We start from the raw sequence: 21,035 nt of genomic DNA, 5'->3' as shown, positions 1-21,035 counted from the left end.
TCATTGCTTAATCGATGCGCACTGTCTCTCTCTTGAGCCAGGCCGTTGTCACGTCATCACCATCGAAAAAACCTTGTGTCTTCTCAAGGACCTTCTCGTTGTAGGCATTGAGCCAGTCCTTTTCTTCCGAAGTGAGCAGTGTCGCGTCAATCAGGTTTCGACAGTAAGGTACCATGGTGACATACTCAAAGCCCAAGAAAGGCTTGTCACCAAAGGAATGCTTAGTCTTGACTTCCTTGACAAGAACCATATTCTCGATTCGAATGCCGTACTTTCCATCCTCATAGTAACCAGGCTCGTTGGATAATACGTTTCCTGGAGCAAGGGCCACTTCGGCGTATTGAACACGAGTGCCGATGCCAATGGGACCTTCGTGGACATTCAGGAATGATCCGACTCCGTGCCCAGTACCATGTCTATAATCCAGTCCGTTTTTCTATCATAGTGTTAGGTATCACAGCTGATATGTTCTCAATGGCTACTTACCCAAAGATGTTGTCTTGCCAAACTATCAAGGGCAAAACCAGTAGTTCCCTTAGGAAAGATGGCTTGGTCTAGAGAGATGTGTCCCTTCAGAACCAAAGTGTACGCTTCCCTCTCAGCATCCGTCGGCGTTCCAAAGTGCAGTGTTCGAGTGGTGTCTGTGGTACCGTCGCGGTATTGAGCACCAGAATCGCAAAGGTAGATGGCTTCGGGGTCAATTGTGGCACAATTTCCACGCTCGGGGCCGTAATGAATGATCGCAGCGCTGTAGGTAAATGGTCAGTAAAGCTTCATAGCACTGGCCAATAACTGGGTTCTATAGATGGCGGATGTCTCAACACCAACGACCGGTGTACTCACTTTGCACCAGTAGAGGAGATAGTCGGGAACGATAAGCCAACAAAGTCCTTCTTTTCTTTGCGGAGCTCCTCAAGCTTGTCGGCAGCCTGGACTTCATCAAGTGTAACCTTCTTGTTCACCAGCTGATCCTCGAGCCAAGCAAAATATTGAATGAGCGAAGCACCGTCCCGCACGTGGCAGTCCCTCATACCCTTGAGTTCGGCCTCGGTCTTGATGGCCTTTGCATCACCAATAAGACTTCTGATCTCATCAACCGAAGAATCACCTCCAAGAGCTCGCTTAAGTGCCCATGAGCCTTTGTTAGAGATCAGGAAGTTTCCCTTGGGGGCTTTATCATCAGCCTTGGTCTTTGCGGCAACAGCGGCGTGGAGTGCTTGAGAATCCTCAAAGATAGCGTCGTATGGTTTAATCTCGACGTTGTTCGAAGTGAGATGAGAGCGACATTCATCACTCAACTTGGAGTCATCAATGTAAAGCTTAGCAGTATCGGGTGTGACCGTGGCATAGGCAAAGAATACGGGGTTGTAAGGTATGTCGCTGCCACGCAGATTGAATAGCCACGCAATCTCATCCAGCATGGAAACAAGAAAGCCGGGAGAATGCTTCTTTCCCATCTCCTGACGAACCTTGTTGAGTTTGTTCAACACAGACTCTCCAGCGAGCTCGTCGGGCTGGATGATGACATTTTCTGAGGGACGGGTAGGACGCTCATTGCCCCAAACCAGATCAACGAGGTTTCCATCAACAGCAACCAGCTCGGCACCGCCGTTCTTTCGAATCTTTTCAGCCAGGCCCTTGGCTGTGGAGCCAGAAATAAGAGTCGGGTCAACTCCCACGTTCTTCCCACCAGACGATTGGTCCGCCGACCAATCCTGCCAAGTAGGAACATCTTGAAGGCCTTGTTTAAGTAATGTCCAATTGTCGTCGAGTTGAGATGCGGCCTGGTTGAAGTAACGGCCATCAGTAGCAAGGGCAGCAGATTCCATGGTCACGACGGCACATCCAGCAGAGCCAGTGAATCCCGAGATGTAAGCTCTCCTGGCATCGCATTCTGCGATGTATTCAGATGAGTGGCTGTCTTCAGAAGGAATAACTGTGATCCGTTATTAGTAATGCTCTTTCTTAAACAGACAGCATCGGCGAGCTCAAATACTTACTGTAAACTTGGACGTTACGTTCCTTCATCAAGCCCCTCAGGTGGGTGAGCCTGGAAGTAGAATCGAGTTTGGCCATGGTTTCAGATGAGGTCCAACGGCGTGACGATAAGCGTGAAGCTGCAGCTAGTCGACGAGGTGCCGAACGGAGGAGCGAGGTCGCAGCCTGGAAAACCATTGAAAATCAGACGCACGAAACAAACACACCTCGAGAGGGAAGAGACGAACTGGGATGAAGTAGGTGAATCAATTGAGTAAGTTGGGAGCTCAATGTTCCAGTGACTTCAGAGAGGGGTGTCAGTGTATGTTCAATGAGATGACTTAGATATCACAGGGCTTAAGTGATGAAAGTGAATGCGATGAAGACGAAGAAGAAGTCGTTGAATATCTCGCAGAGGGGTTGATTCTCGAAGCAGATATGGGGGAAGAATGAAGCTCTGTATCATAATGAAGTGTCATGATGAGGAGTAGAGTGAGGGGCTCGGAGATAGAGTCATGGCTCTGAGGAGTTGATGTGTTGGTCTGCTCACCTTGATAGAAAAATTGCAGTAAAAACAATGAAGAGATGCGGTAACTAGACAAGTTATTTCCAAAAAAAAAAAAAGCAAATATTATTGTTTCTGTACAAGACAGAGTTGATGTATAAGATCACAGATTGAGATGCGTCAAGAAATGCGGGTGTCAATCATGGACACACGCACTAACCCAACCTACCTGCCATAACCTGTACCCGCTATGTAACACACCTTCCTCATGCTGGGTGGCGCGGGGCAAACCGAGTGCAAGCGGATCTTCTGAATGGCCGTTGCCCGAAGGAAGCCGCTTTCCTCAATCGAACAGTCACTCACTGACTGCCCTGAAGTAAAAGAATTAGCTCAGTAAGCTGCTACACTGATCAAGTGGGAATCAGTCAGAAAAAGCTACATTGTCTCTAAAAGGGAGTCCTTTCAGCAGTTAAACCCCATGCCTAATTCGACAGAAGTCACCATCATCGTGACAGGCTTCCCATGTACCCCACTTCAGGTACATGTACCCTTTCAGCGACTGGCCTGGCTTTGCTTAGGCTCTCAATATCTTACCACGCCCAGGGTGTTTTAAGTCTCTAACCTGGACAAGCGGCCCTTTCGAGCATCGATTTATTTTTATTGTGAGGCGACTCTATCTTGGGCAGCCTCAGTACTTGACACACCGATATTTCTTGTCTTGTCTACCAAACCCCCCGTCAAAGGGTACTGTGCATTAAGGTAGATAGGTACCCTAGCAACAATCCCGGCAACAAAACTGCACTTTGATCCAGTCGTGTAATACTTCGACACAACTACCTACCTACCTTAGTAGGCATTTCCAGAAGACCTTGACTTCCAGCATATAAGGTTAGAGTAACTCATCTCTAGGTATGGCCTTTCTCTATCTCTTCACCCCCTTCTAACAAATGTACGGACAGAGTCATCAGAAATTTTCCAAGAGAGTTGCCAGGGGCGTGATACCAGGCTCCTTTTCTCATATTTGTGATTCTTGGAAAACCTAGCTGTCCATGTATGATACTTAGCTATCTGAAAGTCACTAGCATTGAATAGATCATTGTGATCTATTCCCATCTTCTGAAACGCGAGCTTGTCGACGACAGCAAGAGTCAAGCCGACCGTTGTTTGAGTGCTGTCGGGCATCTCTTTCCACCGTCTCACTGTTTCCGTCGGAACTCGAGAAAGTTTGCCAGCACTACCGGGAGCAAAGCCTCCAATTGGTCATTGGCACTCTTCATCATGGCTGAAGATCAGATCCCAACGTCAATACCAGAGGTTGAGAGCGTGCGTGAACCAAACCCAAGCTGGATCTGTTTTCCTGCCAGGCAGAGAATCCAACTAGTTTACTGACTTGTTTGTAGCTCATCCTATCTCTGTACCAGCCAAACCCCCCTGAGATCATCAAACGAACACAAGCTATTCTGTCACGACTTCAGGATTCTCCAGAAGCTTGGGGCCTTGCTCGTGATTTGCTTGCAAGACCCGAAGAACAGGTTAGGTTTTTTGGTGCGCTCACCATCGTAATCAAACTCAACAACGAGAGGTATTTTCGTTCCGCCCAAAACGGTTTATGTGTATTCGCTGACATTCTGTAGCTCGTCTCTTACCCCTGAGAATGCCGCTGAGCTACTGGAAGTGCTGATAGGAAGATACATCGATACTCTTCGCAGTGGAACCTCACCACTGGTTGCTAGGAAGCTTGCTTCGGCTCTCGCTACCTTCTTCCTCAACTTCCATCAAGTTTGGGGTAGCTTCTGTCATCACCTCATACTATGTTTGGTCTCAGGCCAGTCATGCCGACCAAGCGCTCTTCATAATGCTCCTGATTCATCTTCTCTTATTGGACGTATGGACCCTTCGCAACTACAACCTGCTCTTTGGGTTTTGAGAAACGTGTTGGAAGAAGCTACCAAGATCAACTTGAATTCGCCCAAAAAGTTTGTCCCACCCTGTTCCTTAGGGTGCGTATGTTGACCTCTTAATAGTATTGGCGTCTATGACGCGATTCTCGAAAACTTGCCTGACGCAGTGACTCTAATGAGTCGCGGCATGTCGCCACAAGTTACAAACGAGGCTGCTCACGAGGATGCAATCCAGTGCCTACAGGTAAACTATATGGTCCTTTCTTCTGCTAGTTACTAATTTGGGTCTAGTCGTGGGTGTGGTTTGCTCAAAAGTCATCATCAAGAGACACCAGACTCTCTGAGCCCATTGAACCGTTGATCACAGCTGTTATTACTTCCCTCACAATCGACGAGCTTTACAGTGTATCGGCAGAGTTGATGACAGACCTTTTGTCTAACTGCTTGCCGTTTTTGACCGATTCACATCTTGAGAGCCTCAGTCAGCTCTTCGACACTCCTTGGTTTCAGCGCCGTTATCAGGAATTGATACAGGGGGATTTTGACTTTGAACCTGTCCAGTTTGGGCAACTCATTCTCGCGTTCGGCGAAGCCAGAATCGATAGGTTGATGCAAAGTAACGACAGTAGATCCCAGAGGCTGCTGTCAAATCTGTGCGGTCTGCTTGCTGCGCAGGGCGATCTTGTCGAAGATAGGATCTTCGTTCCGGCCCTTGAGTTTTGGCTAACTTATGCCGAGACTATGACTGACTCGATGTATAGTGACCCGGAATCAGTCAATACATGGGTTCCGCAAGCACGCTCGCATGCATTGCAAGCTGTATCGCACGCGTGGCAGAAAATAGTCTACCCACCTACCAAAGACTTCCTTTCTTGGGACTCAAACGAACGGATGAGCTTCTCCAGTGCAAGAAAGGATGTTGTAGATCTGCTTCAATCTGTCTATACCTTGGTAGGGCCGGAACTTGTAGCAACATTCGCAGACCTGGTGCTCAAAGCGTTGTCTGAGTCGGCATGGCTACAGCTCGAGGCCGCAGCCTTTTGTCTCGGTGGGCTCGCTGATTGCACAAGTGACGACGGTAGATGCGATGACGCGCTTGCGGTTGTTTTCAGGTCATCCTTATTCTCAATTTTGCGATCTGGACAGGGGGAAGTCCCTTCTAGAGTTCGACAAACTTGTGTTGCTCTAATCGAGCGTTATACAGAATATTTCGAGCGAAATATTGCGGAGTTACACCCAGCCTTGAACTTCATTTTCGGGTTTGTTGGAGAGCATGCAATGGCAAATGCAGCTGCGAAGTCTATACTAAGGCTGTGTGGTTCCTGCAGAGGAGCTCTGCACACAGAGGCTCATGGTTTCTTGAACGAGTATCAAAATCTGGTATCTGGAGAACGACTCGACTGTGCAGCCAGCGAAAAGGTCGTAGGTGGCATTGCGGCAGTCATTCAGGCGATGCCTGATCCAAACCAGAAATACTCGGCGTGTGCAAGACTTCTTGGGTTTGTTCAGGCTGATGTGCAGCGTTCTTTGGAACTATTACAGTCGCCGCCTGACAATCCTGTCCCCTGTTTTGGCCCTCCCCGATACTGTGCGTATGCTGCTCCCGACGAAAATCCGGCTCTTCATACCGCATTGAAATCTCTCCGATGTCTTGCCAGCATTGGCAAAGGTCTCCAAGCTTCATTTGAGCTTTCGGTCGATCTCGAGGGCGACAATGTCAGTACTCAAGCCGTGGATCCTCAGCTTATACAACTGCAGGAAACTATCATGTCCATTATTAGCCAGATTCAAGAGTCATTTAATGGCAGCGGCGAAGTTGTAGAGCTAGTGTGCAGTGTCTTACGCAGTGGCTTCTCTGAGTCGGAACCTGGCCCATTCGTACTGCCACCTCACAGTGTTGCACAGTACCTGACATACCAAGGTCTTCAGACACCAAGAGTGGGTTTACTTGTGAAGACAGCTTGCTCTTTCGTAAGCTCACTCGAGCACGATGGGTTGGAGAATCAGCAGGAAATGCTCAACTCGGTGGTGCTTTGGGTGATTGGTTTGCTAAAGCAACTACCCAGTAAGTCACTTGTCATACGATGTAACTTATTCACACACTAAACTTTACGACAGGCCATGAGGTAGACCCGGAGCTCTCGCAGAACGGTATCGATTTCGTTACCCGTCTCCTGAATAAACGTCCAATTACCCTACTTCGCCTGGAACCATCCAACGCAGCCGAATTCTTCTTTCTCTTCACCCTTGAGGTATTGGATGGGAAAGAACCGCTCCCGAAAACAAGCGCAGCAGAGTTTTGGGTAAGAGGAGCCAATGCCATTCTCCGATTTCACCCGCATCTAACTTTGAGATAGTCTACCTTTGTGAGTATCAAGTACGAGTCACAAGAGCTCAACGATATTGCCCAACAAGCTATGCAAATGTTGGGTCCTTTATTAGCGCAGAGCCTTGCCAGGAATTTGGGTGGCAACGCATCCAGAAGTGAGCTAGATAAGTTGAGCGAGCCCCTCAAAAAGCTTGTAGTACGGTATCCCACGGCTAAGAGCTGGCTCGAGTCGGGGCTTGCACACGAGACCTTCCCCAGTGATAAGGTATCGGCCCAGGACAAGGCAGTGTTCGTAAAAAAAGTTATCAGGTAAGCTAGCTCATCTAACCTTCAATGCCAGTCTGAGACTAAAATCATTTATTCATAGTCTTCGAGGGGCGAGGGCAACAAACCAAGTTGTGAGGGACTTTTGGCAGTCATCGCGAGGCTCCAATTTTGCTTATGCGTCATAAAATATGTTATGAGAAAAGGAGTTGGAAGGATTCATAGACAAAAGCTTGGACGGAGTTTGTGCATCGTTAAACCAATGGTGTTTCAATACTGTCTATTTACTCGTACATGTTCTTACATGTCTTGCTTACGATCCGCAAATATACGTTGTATCGCTGTAAACACCTCAAAGCCCGACGGAATCTCGAACAATTTGCATGGTGTCGTCGGCACTCTTTTGTGCCTTTTGGGCACCAATTCTCTCAACTGAATCAAGATACTGGTCTCCCTTGTTCAGTAATTCAAGATACTTGTCACGAATACCGGCCAGACCACCAATTACGGCATCGGTGACCATCTCCTTGAGCTGCTTGGGGCTAATGTCGTTGTACTGCTCTGCAAGCTCCACGCCTTTCCTGCCCTCAGCGTCAAAGATGGAGAGAATATCCAATAGATTGGAGATTCCTGGTCGTTCAGCTTGGTTGTAAGTAATGCCGGGGACGGAATCTGTCTTTGCGGAGCCAATCTTGGCCTTGACATCCTCAGGGGAGTCTGTGATAAGAATGCGTGACTTTTCTGATTTGTGAGACTTGGACATCTTGGATGTTGGGTCATTGAGAGACATCACTCTGTGAACCGGGGCTACACCTTGTGAGCGTCGGGTAGGGGAAGATAAGGAGGAAAGCTTACGGATGAGAGTTTGAGGGGAAACAAGGTGATTACCGTAGGCTGCATTGAAGTTTGTCACGCACTCACGGGCAAACTCAAGATGTTGCTGCTGGTCATGTCCAACAGGGACATGTGTTGCTCTGTCCAGTGTTAGTCTATATCAATGGCGTTTGCCACAAAAAACACACCTGTGAACGAGAATATCGGCTGCTTGAAGCACGGGATACGAGAAGAGGCCGAGCTTGAGGCGAGAACCAGCTTGCTTGTCGTCTATAGTGGACTTCTCACCAAGATTGAGTTTACTCTTGATGTTTGTTAGGTTTTGCTCGGTAGTGATGATGAAGAAAGGTAGAACATGCCTTCCATTGTGTCATCCGTGAGAGATATCCAACGGATGCTGTGCAGCTAAGAATCCACATAAGCTCTGAATGAGCTGGGACCTGTATATCGTTAGTTGATAGCGATACAGAAGCATTCGCATATATAAGAATATGTCTTCAAATACAAGACCACACTTACAGAAGACTGATAGAACAAAGTCGCCCTCTCAGGATCAATGCCAATAGCCAACAACGCAGCCAATGCCTCCCTCTTCCTCCTTCTCAACTGCTCCGGCGGTTGCGGCATAGTGATAGCGTGAAGATCTACGATGGAGTAGATGAGCTTGGCATCTGGTTCGGTGTGCTGAAGCTGAACCCATTGTCGTAAGGCGCCGACATAGTTACCCAGATGAGGCACGCCCGTAGGCTGGATGCCTGAGAAGATAACCCTAGGATTTAGTATTTTTACTGGTGGCATTTTTTAATATTGCGTCTTCAAGTTCATGAAGATTGAATCGATGCGCTAATACGTCGAAATTGTCAATTGAATAGGTTTGTATGCATTTACCGGGGCACGTGGGTTGAAGATTATCGAGACGAGGGAAAACCTCAAGAATTGACGATAAATTTATACGACACATGTCTCATCATGTTGGAAATCTAGTCTATAACTTGTATATAGTGTATGGGACTGTTATATCATTGTGTTGGTTGTTAGGCAAAGTCACGCCCGCCACCATCTGATGTTCATGCGAACAAAGCAAATGCCAACACCATGGACGAACTCAAAGGCCAGTCCAAGGGGGAATAATTTCACTGTTGACATAAAAACAATCTTGCTGACTTTTTGTCATTCCAAATGCTGATTTTACAAAGCCCAAGCCTTACATGGCCTATTGTACAACTCAAGATAGATACAGTATTCCTCTGATTTCCGGCAAAGACGGCTACTCTTCCCGGAGCACAAGGATCTCGCTTCCTTTTATCATGTTTTAATCCTCCTCTTACGCCTCCGTTGTAGGAGGTACCTTCAGACCAGCAGCCTCTCGGAACCGTCGCTGGTTAAGAATCTCCTCAACCTTCTCCATTGTTCCAATAGTCTTGGTCTGTCCGAGATGTGACCACTTGGCGTCGATCTCACCCTTCTCTGCTTCTGGTAGAGCATCCATCTTGTTGCCCTCGCCCAGCTCGCTAAACTCCCACATGTTGGCCTTCATTCCCACGCCGTAGAACTGGTGCTTGCGGAGGTATGCGAGCCACAACTGCACTGTCTCGGGGTTTCCATCGCGGATCTGGATGAGTCTACGTAGTGTCTTTCGCTCGAAGTTCTCCTGCGACTTCTTGAAGATGAAGTTGTCTCGTGGGACAGTCCAGCGCTCGGTGATGCGTGGGAGAGGGACGGGACCGTAGGCGGGGAGGCCCAAGTAGTAAGCGGCTCTTAGAGCAAAATCGGAGAAGAATTCGAGGGGTTGAACGCTGAAGGATCGAAGCTGAAGGTCGCATGAGGGGATGCCGTGTTCGGCCTCTCGCTTTAGAGGCTTCAGGTGCAGGGCCTGGATGGATCGAGGAAACCGGGGCTCTTGTTCGTCCTTGCTGGGCTCTGGCTTGTTTGGCACAAGGTCTCCTGGCTTAGCCCTACGTCAATTAGTACTAATTCGTTCGACAAGGTGATTTTCGTTCATAAAAAGCGAATCTTGGTGGGGAAACGTACAGTGATGCCTGTGTTCGACGGGCGATCCATGACACTTCGGACTGGACCGTATGTTAGCTCCAATGGACATTGAGTGTATTCACCACACGAAAGAACATACTGAGAAAGCCCGCAAGGGTCTAATACTTTGGCGCATCATCTTGCCTGTCCCTTGACGTCGCGACGATGAGGCTCGAAAATTGATTCGAGATGCCGCCAACCAGAAAACATCGGGTCAACGTACGTGCACGGGCCACACATTTGCTACACGCCGCAAGCGCGCGTCTACTATCAAATATCTTACTCTCAGTTGCTGTAATTTCTGAGTTTATAAGACAGTGAAACCCATGTTTGTTTATACTCAAACTATACAATCATGAACAGACAATTTGATCTAGAGTCCTGACCGGTTTAGTGATACAAATATGTTGGAACCCCACACACTCATTTTCCGCCGAGTTGAGGCCATATAGTATTAACTTGCTGTAGGTAGGTACCTTCAAGAAGACAAGGTCTCACTCTTCGAGTGCCACGAAAGTCGATAAAATCACACCAGATTACCATAGTTGATAAATAGTTTACAGCATGAATTCAAAACGTTAATGTAATTACACCATGAACATCGAAACATCACTGTTCTGTCCGGCTGGCGACAATACAGCATCACCTAACAGTCCAGCGCAAATTTTGCGGCACAGCCAAGACGGGACATCATTATCACTAATGGGGAAGAGACAACGAGATTAAGGCATAAAATTATTATTAATTACGCTTGCGACGTGTCGCTACTACGTTCTTGTAAAACGCCTTCTTTCCGCTTGACTTTTGCTTTTGGATGCCAGCGTACTTGTCGGTGAACTTGTGAGTATCAATACCCCTAGTGACCTCGTCAAGGATGTTTTGCTTCCTCTCCTTGCGCGTCAACCTTGCGCTAAAGAACTCGGTAGGTCCCTCGATGATCTTGCCAACTTGGGAGTATTCAGGAGCGCTCGCGCGGAGGGCCTTCTTCTGGTGTTTAGGATCCAGGATGCCTCGCATTCGGAGGACTTGCCACTCTCGCTTGAATTCGGGGGTCATGTTCGTCTTGGGAAGATCGAACCAGTCGGAGCCTGCAGTAGACTATAGAAAATTTTGTTAGCTATATGCTTCAAAACATGTTTTGCAACGAGTAACGAAAATTTTGCGCGAGGTAGTAGTCAGAGTAACTATGATATGAAAGGATCACGTTGTCATGGGCATTTGATCCAAAACGGATACTGTCCCATGTCACAAAAATTTGGGATAAATTTTCTTCATGAAGCGCGCAGGTGAAATAGCGAATAAAAGATATTTATCTTACCTTTTCCTTGACTTTGAGTCCCGATAGCGGTTGGGGAGGTGCTCGAACAGTCAGACCATCTTTCTTGCTGCTGCTGTTGGAAGACTTTTGCTGCGTGACATCTGTCACAGCGTCGCCAGCTGAGGCTGGGACTACAGCAGTAGAGGTGGTGGTTGCTGTGATAGCAGAAGCAGAGCCATCTTTCAGGCGCTGCTCAGCCTTGCGCAGCAGCTCCTCGACCTGATCATCTAAGATGTCTGTCATGGTCTGCTGTCGACCGGAAGGAGGAGAAGAAGAAAGAGAAGTGGACGAGAGGCTGCGCGAAAGAAATAGTTTCGAGGCTGGCAAAAAAATTATTATTATGGAGACGCGAGTTCCTTCCGAGGTGGAGAATCTGTGGTGTGGCTGTCTGTGTGGCTGTTGTTTATTGCCAATGTGGCCGTGCTTTCTTAATTTCCAGTATTGATCCTCAGGGCGTCGGAAAAGAAAAGCTGCTGACCACTGAAAGTATGAGAGGCAGAATTAGTATGTTGGCAATTTACGTCGTAGAGACTCCGATCTTGGGCCATTTAGGCACTTTGCGCCTCTGGAGCTTAGAAGCCAGCATTTTTGTTATTTGCCAGCAGTCGCCAGTCGTTGTCCAGAGTAGTACCTTCTGAATTTGACTAAGCCTCTAAGGACACACTTTCCCCACTGACTTCCTAGACATTGGCCCAACTCTTGTACCTAATTCGTCATTGTTTTCATGCCCATCCACCACCACCAAACCTTCCAACGCGATCCACACATATTACTGAAGCTCAAGTTAAGGTGTCAGGCCTCAAACCCAACGATATTATAAAACAAGGCTTTCCCTCATCATTTTTTGAAGCCCAAACATCGCTTGACAAATTTCTAACAAGATGGACCCTCAAAACCCCCAAGCGGCGCAACAGACTCGTCAAAGACCTGTCTATGATCCCAGCCAAGGTGGACATTACGGTAAGCAGCTCACTCACGCGCGCATCCATCACCAACTTAATACCCCTCCAAATCTCAACGTGCCATGACATCTAACCATGATTTCTAGGTGCCTCCGCTCATGTATGTCATGCGCTTTGCGGTTGTTGCCATCGCATACTTTTTGAAGTCGCGCGATTGCTTCAACCTTGATCTCGATATCCTGCTGACAATACATCTAGCTCGCGTCGCAAGGCTTCGCGCCAAGTGAGCTGTATACTGGTCCCTGGGCCAATGTAAGTCGAAACTCAACGTATCATGTTCCGTCATGATAAACATGCGTATGGAAGGCTGATTGCGACTTGATGTAGGCCCATCAAGGTCTAACCGGCCAGTACAAAGACATTCTCACGACCTACTGGCAACATACCATCTCACACCTCGAAAATGATAGCCATGATTACAAGATCCACCAACTCCCGCTGGCCCGTATCAAGAAGGTCATGAAGGCCGATCCCGAAGTCAAGATGATTTCTGCTGAAGCGCCCATTCTCTTCGCTAAAGGATGCGATATCTTCATCACAGAGTTGACAATGAGGGCATGGATTCATGCCGAGGAGAACAAGCGCAGAACTCTTCAGCGCTCCGATATTGCATCTGCATTGGCAAAGTCTGACATGTTCGACTTCCTGATCGATATTGTTCCTCGTGAAGAGGCCTCTTCCCACGCCAAAAGGGCGACTCAGACTGCTGCTGCTCAACCATTGCCAGCTGGTCAGGCTCAGATGCCAGGACAGCATCCCATGGCACAGGCGCCCAACCCAGGTCATCCAATGGGTGCGGAATACATGCCTAGCCATGGCATCGCTCCTGAGCAAGACTATCGCAACCCGGCCAACATGTACCCTGACCAGTCAGTGCCCAATCCTCAGGCCGCTTATGGGCAAGCCCAGCAGCCCAACATGAACCCTTACGGAGCTATGGGTGACATGTACCCGTATCCCGGCATGGCACCTCAGCAAGTAAGCATCAATGTCCCGTCATCTACAGTCGTGCCGTACTGACCAATTTGCAGCCTACAATGCCTAACGAAGAATTTGGAGAGCAGTAGACCCGGTCTCATGATTCCATGTTTACTTCTCTCTAACTTGAGGTTTCAATAAGTTGTGCCAACTACTAATGTGAGATGATTGTTGGGGGCTGAGCATGCTGTCACACGTCAACGAAGGATGACTTGAACTATCACCTTTGCCAATCACTCGAGCAATTGGCGTGGTCAACGAGCGCTGTATTGCGCTAGAAAACATACGTATCATGTACGTTTAGCAGGATCACAGCTGTGGTTCATGCAAAGGGTTATGGAGTATCTGGTGTTTTTCTATGAAGGCTAAGGCACACCGCCTAAGACCATAAAGGCGAGTGATGCTTATGGAATTATTACGATAAACTTATGATAGACTTAGTTGAGAGAAACCTCCTATTTCTTATCATGAATACTTGCTCTCGTTGTATTGCTTCCATTTCCTAGTGCCGTAAAACGCCTGCGCCAGTGTCATTATAAATTCGCGAATGCTATCATGATCGGCCTATGCCAAATCTCGATGAGAACCCAGCCAACGGTGCGCTTCTAGCGGGACTCGCCACAACGGGCGTCAATCTGTCTTTGTCAGTAGTCTGGACTAGGCACGAGGTGGGTTGCGCATACTTCTCTAGCAACATCGGTCCGTTAAGGGCATTAACACGTCCATATTTCTTGTTGCGCGTGGATATGTCGAAGAACTCGTCCTGATTGTCAGTCTGCAGAAGGGAGATGGTCTGCGACAACTCGTCAAGGTTCTCCCGGAGCATTTGTCCATTCTCAAGACTGCTGACGAACTGGACAAGATAGTCTACATCCTGTGCAAGGGCTGTCACGCCATTGGGGTTGATGTGCTTTACATCATTCGAAAGAGGGAGGGCCTAGTACGGTTAGTGGCAGACAACAGATTGGGAACATGACTGCCTACCAGAATCTTCTCGGCGGTGTGACTTAGTGCGTCAAAGTAAATGAGCTCTTTGATCTCGCGAGGCAGACCAAGTAAAGTCGAGTTCATAATGTTGGACAAATATCTCGTCAAAGTCTGCATGTAGTTGCTGGGTTCCTTCTCAACCGTTGACGCGGTCCTGCAAAACAGTTAGACAATGTCTAGAGGGCTCGTGATTGCAACATACCACTCGTATTCTGCCGTATCGATCAAGTCATCAATCTTTGAGTTGACCAGCTCGAAGATTCGCTTCTCAGCTGTCTTCTTGTTGTCACGAAATGCGTCTGTAGCCTTGAGCGTGACCGGGCCGCCTGCTGATGTCGAGGAACGCGCCCGGATAAGCAATTGCTCAAGCTCTCGACAGGCGATCTCGAAGTGCTCGAGGTTGATGAGGATTTGGACGATCTGACCCAGGTATTGAGAACTCAAGCGTTCCACAAGCGATTTACAGACCTTTTCTGTAAGAAGTTCGTCGAGGGACTGGGATAATGTGTGTGAGCAATCAGCCATCTATCGCAGGGGGTGAATTACCTTTCTGAGCGTTTCATCGATAACAGTAGGGTGTTGGAAGTGGTCGTCAGAAAAGAAGTAGAACTGGTTTAGGAAGTTGCGGATATCTATGCAACACAGGGGGTACATCTGCGAGAAAGGGAGTACGCAAGGGTATCTGCTCTGTTAGTTGACTATATTGTAAGCTGGATATAGAAACGTACGTAATTTGGTCTGTTGGCTTTTCTTGAGAGAACCAACTAACGTTGACCACCTTTTCATACTCCTCGGGGTTGTTGATGGCCATTGGCATGTAGTCATCCGTGGATACTATCTGTCAACATGTGAGTAACGACACGACCATTGTTGCGAACAGGAGGAAACCTACCTCGTGGAAGTCTTCGCTGAATCGTTTCTTCAAAAGCTCCGCATATTTGTCGAATAATTTGAGAAGGAAGTTATCCAACGCTGTCACTGAATATCCCCAGCCCTGGATAAATTTTAGCAATGGCCATGACGCGGCATGCTGGACATTGGGGGACAGCGCATTTCTTACCTCCATTGTTTGGATGAAGAGAGCTATGATCGTCTTGATCTTGATCAGGGCCTCGGCATCTTCGACATCGCCCAGCCCTTTCGAGGTCAGGTTGATTACAGCCGTACACATGGAATCCCACAACTCTTCCACCTGTTTTGGAACCCGTTAGTATAAGTAGAGGGGGCGAATAGATGTTTGGCTCTCACATCACTCGCTGAGCGCAGATGCGGAACCCGCTGCATTGTCGCCTTTTCAATAATGGCAAATCCTGCTATTCCTTCCAGCAAACTACTCAAAGACTGCTCATCTTCGGCCAAAAGCCCAATGAACGAAGGAAGCAGCAGGTCCTTTTGTTGACGTCGTGTAGCACCATATTCTGACCGGAACTTATCAAGTTGGCCCAGCGCTTCATGAATATGGAGTGCCTCGAGCAAAGGATAGAAGTCAACTTGTAATTCCTCATTGTTCAGCACGTCAAAGTCCTCATTTTCGTCGCTGACTAGCTCAATAGCCGAGTTCAACTTGAAATTGGCCAAAAACGGATCATCTTCCACCCTCTTCTTCTGTCGGGTCCTCCTCATTTCGGTATGATAAAATGCGACTTCGCCCAGGAATTGGGATGTTTCTCGAATGCGGAACAACCATGTATTCAAGTCCGTCATGACAGCTTCCGAAATAGCCTTTTGCGACGCGGGTATCGATTTTTGTATAACATCGGCCAGCCGATGCTGCGTAGAATAGCGGTTTTGGATAATGGGGACAAGATGTTCATTTTGGAGGTCGTCGAGCGATTTGAGAGCGGCATAGTATTTCTTGCGGCGGACAAGATCGTGTGCATTGTTGACGGCGCGGAGGATGGTGAGAGAGTCATTCAAAGCACTGGTGGCGTCGGCAATATTCTGTCGTACAGCTGAAGTGTTGACCAGGGCTTCCTTTTGCGTGGCCAACTTCTTTGTGCTAGTAGCGATCGATTCGTTCAAACTCAAGATCTCTTGTGTCAAAGTAACGGTTTCCGCCCGAACAGTTTGTAAATGGTTGATGGAATCAAGAAACTCCTCGTGGCGGGTCAGACCAATGCGTTCGATCTCGGCTTCTCGCTCTTCATAGTATCGGCTTAGACACTGGGTCAAAAGAGGTGTTCGATTTGAATGGGTAGCATCTTTAAGGACAGGAATCAGTTGGTCGAGGAACTCAGCGTCAGAAGAGGCGAGGATGACCTAGGACGGATGTTAGCGCAATGTTTCTAAGCGATTTGGAGCTGTTGAGAGCTGTACATGTGGTACCGCAGACGCATAGTCGTCCACAGCTGGCGGACGTCGCGGCATTCCTGTTACTTGGGAATTATTGAAGTTATCTGCAATTGAGAGTTGATTGACGATAGACGTCGCGTGTCGCAAGCTGCCCTCTAGCTAACAGTACTTAGCTTCCCCCAGGCTCCCCTCCAACTCCCAACTGACAGTAGGCTCCAGCGAACCTGCATGAACTGATAAGATAAGAAGACACGCCCAGCCACAACACATAGATGGGGCTTCTGAAACGCCACCTTAGCAGCGTGTTAATAAGCTGTCTTTCATTTATAACGACATGCCTCATTAAAAGGTAAAAATAACCAACTTATTAAGAAAGTTGGCCGTTAAACATAGAAGTGGCGAGAACGATGAGTCGGTTTGTTTTACTTAGATGATATTATTAGTATATATCTATCTATCTGTGCACTAAATCTTGCTGAGTGTCTTCGGATATTCTTAACCAGCTCCCATTTAGTATTTACTTTTCCACCACTAAAGAAACAATTGAATTGTTTGACGGTAAATATTATTATAAGCATTAAATTTTCTATTATCTACCAGTTAGTAGATTTCCCCGGCTGATATGGACGTCTTTAGGCCAATCCCGTATGCTCATCTAATCACCGTCTGACAATGCAGCTACTGTAGGGTAGGTCTTGTACAAAATATGTGATAGGACTCCTTATCCAATGGCCGGGTAATTTTACTGATGACTCAAATTCGTATAAGAAATAGCATCTGGTGTGTCGAGTAATAGAATCTAATTGTTTTTCTACATTCATCATTATAATTATCATACGGTATCTGTCAACTTCATTTGGCATGTATTCGAAGAGCTTTAAGCTTTACCATTTGGAGAGAAAAGAACCAGTAAGTCGTAAGAACAGCGTTGGTATATGCCCGAGAAGACTAATGTCCAGTATGAGATGTATGCGAAGTTTCTACCGCTCCGATTTCCCACATACGAGTTGACAGGCCTGGACCTAAATGGAGAATACGGTCTAGAGGCTACTAACTCACGATGTCATGTTACCAATAACCCAGCCGGCAAGCACTTCAAAATATGATGTAGTCCATTCAGAGCCCCAAAATCCATCAATTACCCCTAAACATAGGGAAGAAGAGATCAACTGGCAGGACACCTGGAGAACACGATGACCCTGGGAGCCGCGCAAGAACTCAGTGACGGTGGCTAGAGGTGTTGAAACTATGAATCACTACGAATACTTAACGATCATAGACGGACGATGCAATAGAAGATGCTCTCTGTGTATCTTCAAATATGATATCCTTGATTGTATTTATGCTGTTTGAATAATATATTGCTATGCCGACCTAGGCCAAAACGACACTAGAAAAAGGACAGGTTGCCATTGGATAGAACTATATGGTAGACTGTAGTATTTGCGATGTAAAGCGGCGCAGGAAATGTTCCAATGCTGTCATGGAAAAGCAAGAAAGGCGGGTATATCTGACGATAGGAAACTCAAAAGGGGGGAGTCGCGAAAGCTATATCCCGCCAATGGTCAGCAACTTTCACATTCAAGGGATAGAATCCTACGTAGGTTTGATGCATGTTATTGTGGTATTCGAGCGGTAAACTGAAGAATCGTGCAAGAGTCTCTGGTATGAACAGTTAGGCACTGAGCAAAACTAGATATGGCTCATCTGAAGAACTTACCAAATAAGCTCATTGTATTTGTGAGATAGTAGCGGGAACAATGTCTATATGATAGAACCATGAGGGTCCGTAGTTGGACTAGGTTCTGCCACAAGACCCAACCTGAACTGCCAGGGCTCATACGTGGGTTCGAGCAGGGCACTCGTGTTGTCAACTTCGTGTTGGAGACTGGCCGATATCCTAGTGAAACACGGCTGGCTCGACAAACGACTTTGCAATAGCATATGTAGCAAGGTATTCGCGGGTCGCTTCCAGTTCTAGCTAGAGACGTGGTATAGATCGTCGAGTTCCTGCCTGTAATCTGATTTCTCGATAGAACTGAAGATCTAGCAGAGGAAAGCTAAGTGAAGGGAGATCCTGGTCTTAGCTGTCAGTTATATGTCGTGAGTGCGGCAAAGGAACATACCTAAGATCTTCCATTAGGGGCGACACTTTTGGAAGTACCCCTTAAAGAGGTCAGTAAACTGACTAGATTTCTAGCGGCGTGATGCGAAGAAAGCAAACAAAATGTCGAGATGAGGAAAACATTACTTTTGGTAGAAGAAAAAACATAATATTGAAGGGATTGGGGTGGTCGGGTGCCTGCAGCGCATGGTACTGCAAAGCGGTTGACTGAGGCCCTGTGACACCCCACCAAAGCAATTGGAACTTGGGCGGATTTTGTGTCTTTGTAATCGATGTATTCGCTGTCAGACACGAATCGATCTTGAAAGCATTTCTCTTCTTGACCACCAAACGTGGTTATTTGTCACGATAATAGGTAACTTACAAGCGTCTAAGTATTATCACCCAATGATAATCAAACAGGTTCATCTTGGGCCGAAAGAGCCATTTCCCTTGATCCATTCCGTCTGTAATACTATGGCTAACGACTGTTTCCCTAGAACTGTCTCCATCAAGACCAAGATACGCTCCGAATCATCCGGCAAGCCCGCGCAATTACCTATCTGTTCAAGCGATGGCAAATAAAGAGGACCGAAGAAGAACCATTTGGTCTCTGTGTTGAAAGCATGATCTGGGACGAAGAATCGGAGTACAGAGCTATGAGAACGCCAATCACGAACTCCAAATCCAGGCACGAGCTTTCTCAGCCAGAAAAGAAAGAAGACCTAGCTGAAGTACTATATTAAATGATAATAGTGCACCGAAAGTAACTATTTGTTAAACCAATGCACTACAGCCAATGGCGGCCAAAGCAGGAGAACACCCTATGTTGCTCATCTACGCCACCCAGATCAACTTCTACGGCTCGAAAGTCTCTGGCTAAATCAGCAACTCTATAGAGGTATTTAGTGCTTGTTACAGAGAGATGTAGGAGCTAACTACTCAGAAACTCGATGTCTCGTAGGGTCCTGACCTCAACCCCCTTCCAAGCTGTTTCGGAATCGATGGCTCTATTCAACGACACATAAGGCAAATTGTAGCTCAGACCGACCAAGATACTGAGAATAGATACCATAGCTTGGGCGAGTTTCAATCTAGCGGGTGGGTTCAGGGGTCATGTTGCGGCTAACCTTGAAACCGACCCTCTGTCCTATGCTCAAAACCACTGCTCCGACCACACCGCAACGGGATTGGCAAGTACTTCAACCTCATACAGGAGAAGCGATACCATAAAGACAATGGGTAACTTGAATTTCACAGGAAGATGCCCGAATCGAAAGGCTGTAGCGATCGGCGGCCTTAAATAGATCAATCGCCGCCAAACAGTACATTTGAGCGAAGTGGCCGGGAACAGGATGGACTCAGACGATACTTCATTGTAAGAAATTCTTGAGTATACAATGGTGTTTGTAAAGTTAAGGAGAGCCTCCGGTCTGTATAGGAAAGAATCGGTACGTTGAGATGGCTTTCAACATGTCTTCGAAAAGATCTTTGAGCTGGCGTCTGATTCTCTAAGCAGAGCTTTAAACGACGAGTGAACTTTAATTAGATAGCACACAATCTATTTAGTTTCATTGTCAAGCCTTGAAACTTGTTCCGATCAGAAGGAACCCGACACGCCTGGAAAGAACCTGGCCCTTTCGCCAACATGAGTGGCTGTTGTCCTTTCAAGATTAACTTTAGATTTCTTGAAGACCAGCTACAATAGAGAAGATCACGACTGGTTATCTGGTCTCACAACGGTCTACCCAAAGTACATCGCCGAAACTATGTTGGGTTTCCCCCCTTTAGTACTCTCTTCCTCCAACTACAATTCTGGGGGACTCACGTTCAACATCCACGAAACGAGCCCCGAAGGGATAATGACTGAAGCAGATGGATAAAAGATTATCACACACGAGGAGGCCAGTTAAAAGAAGGGAAGGATCGTATGGTAAGTTCTGTTGTAGTGGGCCCAAGAATTACGATAGCTAATACTTGTTGCAATTAGAAGGTTCTACCACTCGATATCGGTTACCGAACTATACAAAATTACAATAAAACCAATTACCCGACTCTTTAAACATACAATATTAACAAGGAAGAACTGAGCAAGACTCTCAGTGGTTTGTTCTTGGCCGCATCGGTGGCCGGAAAAGGGGGTCATGGGTTTAAGACTATCACTTTCGGACACTGGTTCAGGAAACGGACGGGAAGATAGAAACATGTATACGGATAGTCAAATGGTTAGATATAGAAAGATAGTGACATGGAAGAGGTAATAGTAGAAGAAGTTACGTAGCCACCATTTCGTCCTTTGACTCCTTTCCCCAAATACTTATTTCCCGTACAGACAACTGCGTAATCCAGTCAAAGTAATCCTCGTCCTTAGAAGTCTTGATTTCTGGGGGTTCGCTCGTGGAAAGCCTTAGAGAAGGTTTCTTGTTCAATCTCAGACCTTGGTTATCAAAGTCATCCTTTCTTTGAGAGAACACTCGAGCACTGCATTGTCTTTATTTTAACAATCATACAAATAAAACACTGGTGGAAGGTTAGAAGAAGAGATTGAAGGTA

At 47.1% G+C, this 21,035-nt stretch overlaps 7 protein-coding genes across 7 annotated transcripts; 2 read left to right on the top strand and 5 right to left on the bottom strand.

The window, feature by feature from the left end:
- Positions 1–7: 7 nt before the first annotated feature.
- On the bottom strand, positions 8–2,076 carry EDB82DRAFT_519943 (peptidase M24, structural domain-containing protein; the record flags this gene model as incomplete). The annotated part of the gene is made up of 4 exons (XM_025731192.2): positions 8–436; positions 487–748; positions 844–1,936; positions 2,001–2,076. The coding sequence occupies 4 exons, from the start codon at positions 2,074–2,076 to the stop codon at positions 8–10; spliced, it is 1,860 nt and encodes a 619-aa protein (XP_025590241.2).
- A 1,377-nt stretch (positions 2,077–3,453) lies between these two features.
- Positions 3,454–7,246, top strand: EDB82DRAFT_35995 (armadillo-type protein). The gene is made up of 8 exons (XM_025731193.2): positions 3,454–3,805; positions 3,883–4,064; positions 4,117–4,458; positions 4,507–4,627; positions 4,675–6,448; positions 6,502–6,686; positions 6,741–7,021; positions 7,080–7,246. The coding sequence occupies exons 1-8, from the start codon at positions 3,761–3,763 to the stop codon at positions 7,162–7,164; spliced, it is 3,015 nt and encodes a 1,004-aa protein (XP_025590242.2). The 5' UTR covers positions 3,454–3,760; the 3' UTR covers positions 7,165–7,246.
- EDB82DRAFT_485483 (uncharacterized protein) lies at positions 7,240–8,635 on the bottom strand. The gene is made up of 5 exons (XM_065608237.1): positions 8,330–8,635; positions 8,170–8,250; positions 7,999–8,114; positions 7,832–7,950; positions 7,240–7,783 (listed from the first exon to the last, which is right to left on the bottom strand). The coding sequence occupies exons 1-5, from the start codon at positions 8,606–8,608 to the stop codon at positions 7,329–7,331; spliced, it is 1,050 nt and encodes a 349-aa protein (XP_065465464.1). The 5' UTR covers positions 8,609–8,635; the 3' UTR covers positions 7,240–7,328.
- A 155-nt stretch (positions 8,636–8,790) lies between these two features.
- Positions 8,791–10,032, bottom strand: EDB82DRAFT_485481 (mitochondrial 37S ribosomal protein uS10m). The gene is made up of 3 exons (XM_025731195.2): positions 9,942–10,032; positions 9,842–9,882; positions 8,791–9,765 (listed from the first exon to the last, which is right to left on the bottom strand). Exons 1-3 carry the CDS (start codon positions 9,978–9,980, stop codon positions 9,135–9,137), a joined length of 711 nt encoding a protein of 236 aa, XP_025590244.1. The 5' UTR covers positions 9,981–10,032; the 3' UTR covers positions 8,791–9,134.
- A 525-nt stretch (positions 10,033–10,557) lies between these two features.
- EDB82DRAFT_485479 (Fcf2 pre-rRNA processing-domain-containing protein) lies at positions 10,558–11,743 on the bottom strand. Its single transcript, XM_025731196.2, has 2 exons — positions 11,160–11,743; positions 10,558–10,939 (listed from the first exon to the last, which is right to left on the bottom strand). The coding sequence occupies exons 1-2, from the start codon at positions 11,400–11,402 to the stop codon at positions 10,583–10,585; spliced, it is 600 nt and encodes a 199-aa protein (XP_025590245.2). The 5' UTR covers positions 11,403–11,743; the 3' UTR covers positions 10,558–10,582.
- A 738-nt stretch (positions 11,744–12,481) lies between these two features.
- On the top strand, positions 12,482–13,141 carry EDB82DRAFT_425612 (histone-fold-containing protein; the record flags this gene model as incomplete). The annotated part of the gene is made up of 1 exon (XM_025731197.2): positions 12,482–13,141. A coding segment is annotated over one exon (660 nt), but the record flags the coding sequence as incomplete, so codon positions are not given.
- Positions 13,142–13,652: 511 nt separating this feature from the next.
- Positions 13,653–16,453, bottom strand: EDB82DRAFT_470686 (exocyst complex subunit Sec15-like-domain-containing protein; the record flags this gene model as incomplete). The annotated part of the gene is made up of 9 exons (XM_065607950.1): positions 13,653–14,036; positions 14,084–14,240; positions 14,289–14,581; positions 14,633–14,768; positions 14,815–14,924; positions 14,979–15,080; positions 15,147–15,278; positions 15,335–16,345; positions 16,403–16,453. 9 exons carry the CDS (start codon positions 16,451–16,453, stop codon positions 13,653–13,655), a joined length of 2,376 nt encoding a protein of 791 aa, XP_065465463.1.
- Between the last annotated feature and the right edge of the window lie 4,582 nt (positions 16,454–21,035).

This window comes from Fusarium venenatum (assembly GCF_020744135.1).
Source record: "Fusarium venenatum strain MPI-CAGE-CH-0201 chromosome Unknown EDB82scaffold_1, whole genome shotgun sequence".
NCBI lineage: Eukaryota > Fungi > Ascomycota > Sordariomycetes > Hypocreales > Nectriaceae > Fusarium > Fusarium venenatum.
This window is presented reverse-complemented; position numbering and strand designations above follow the sequence as displayed.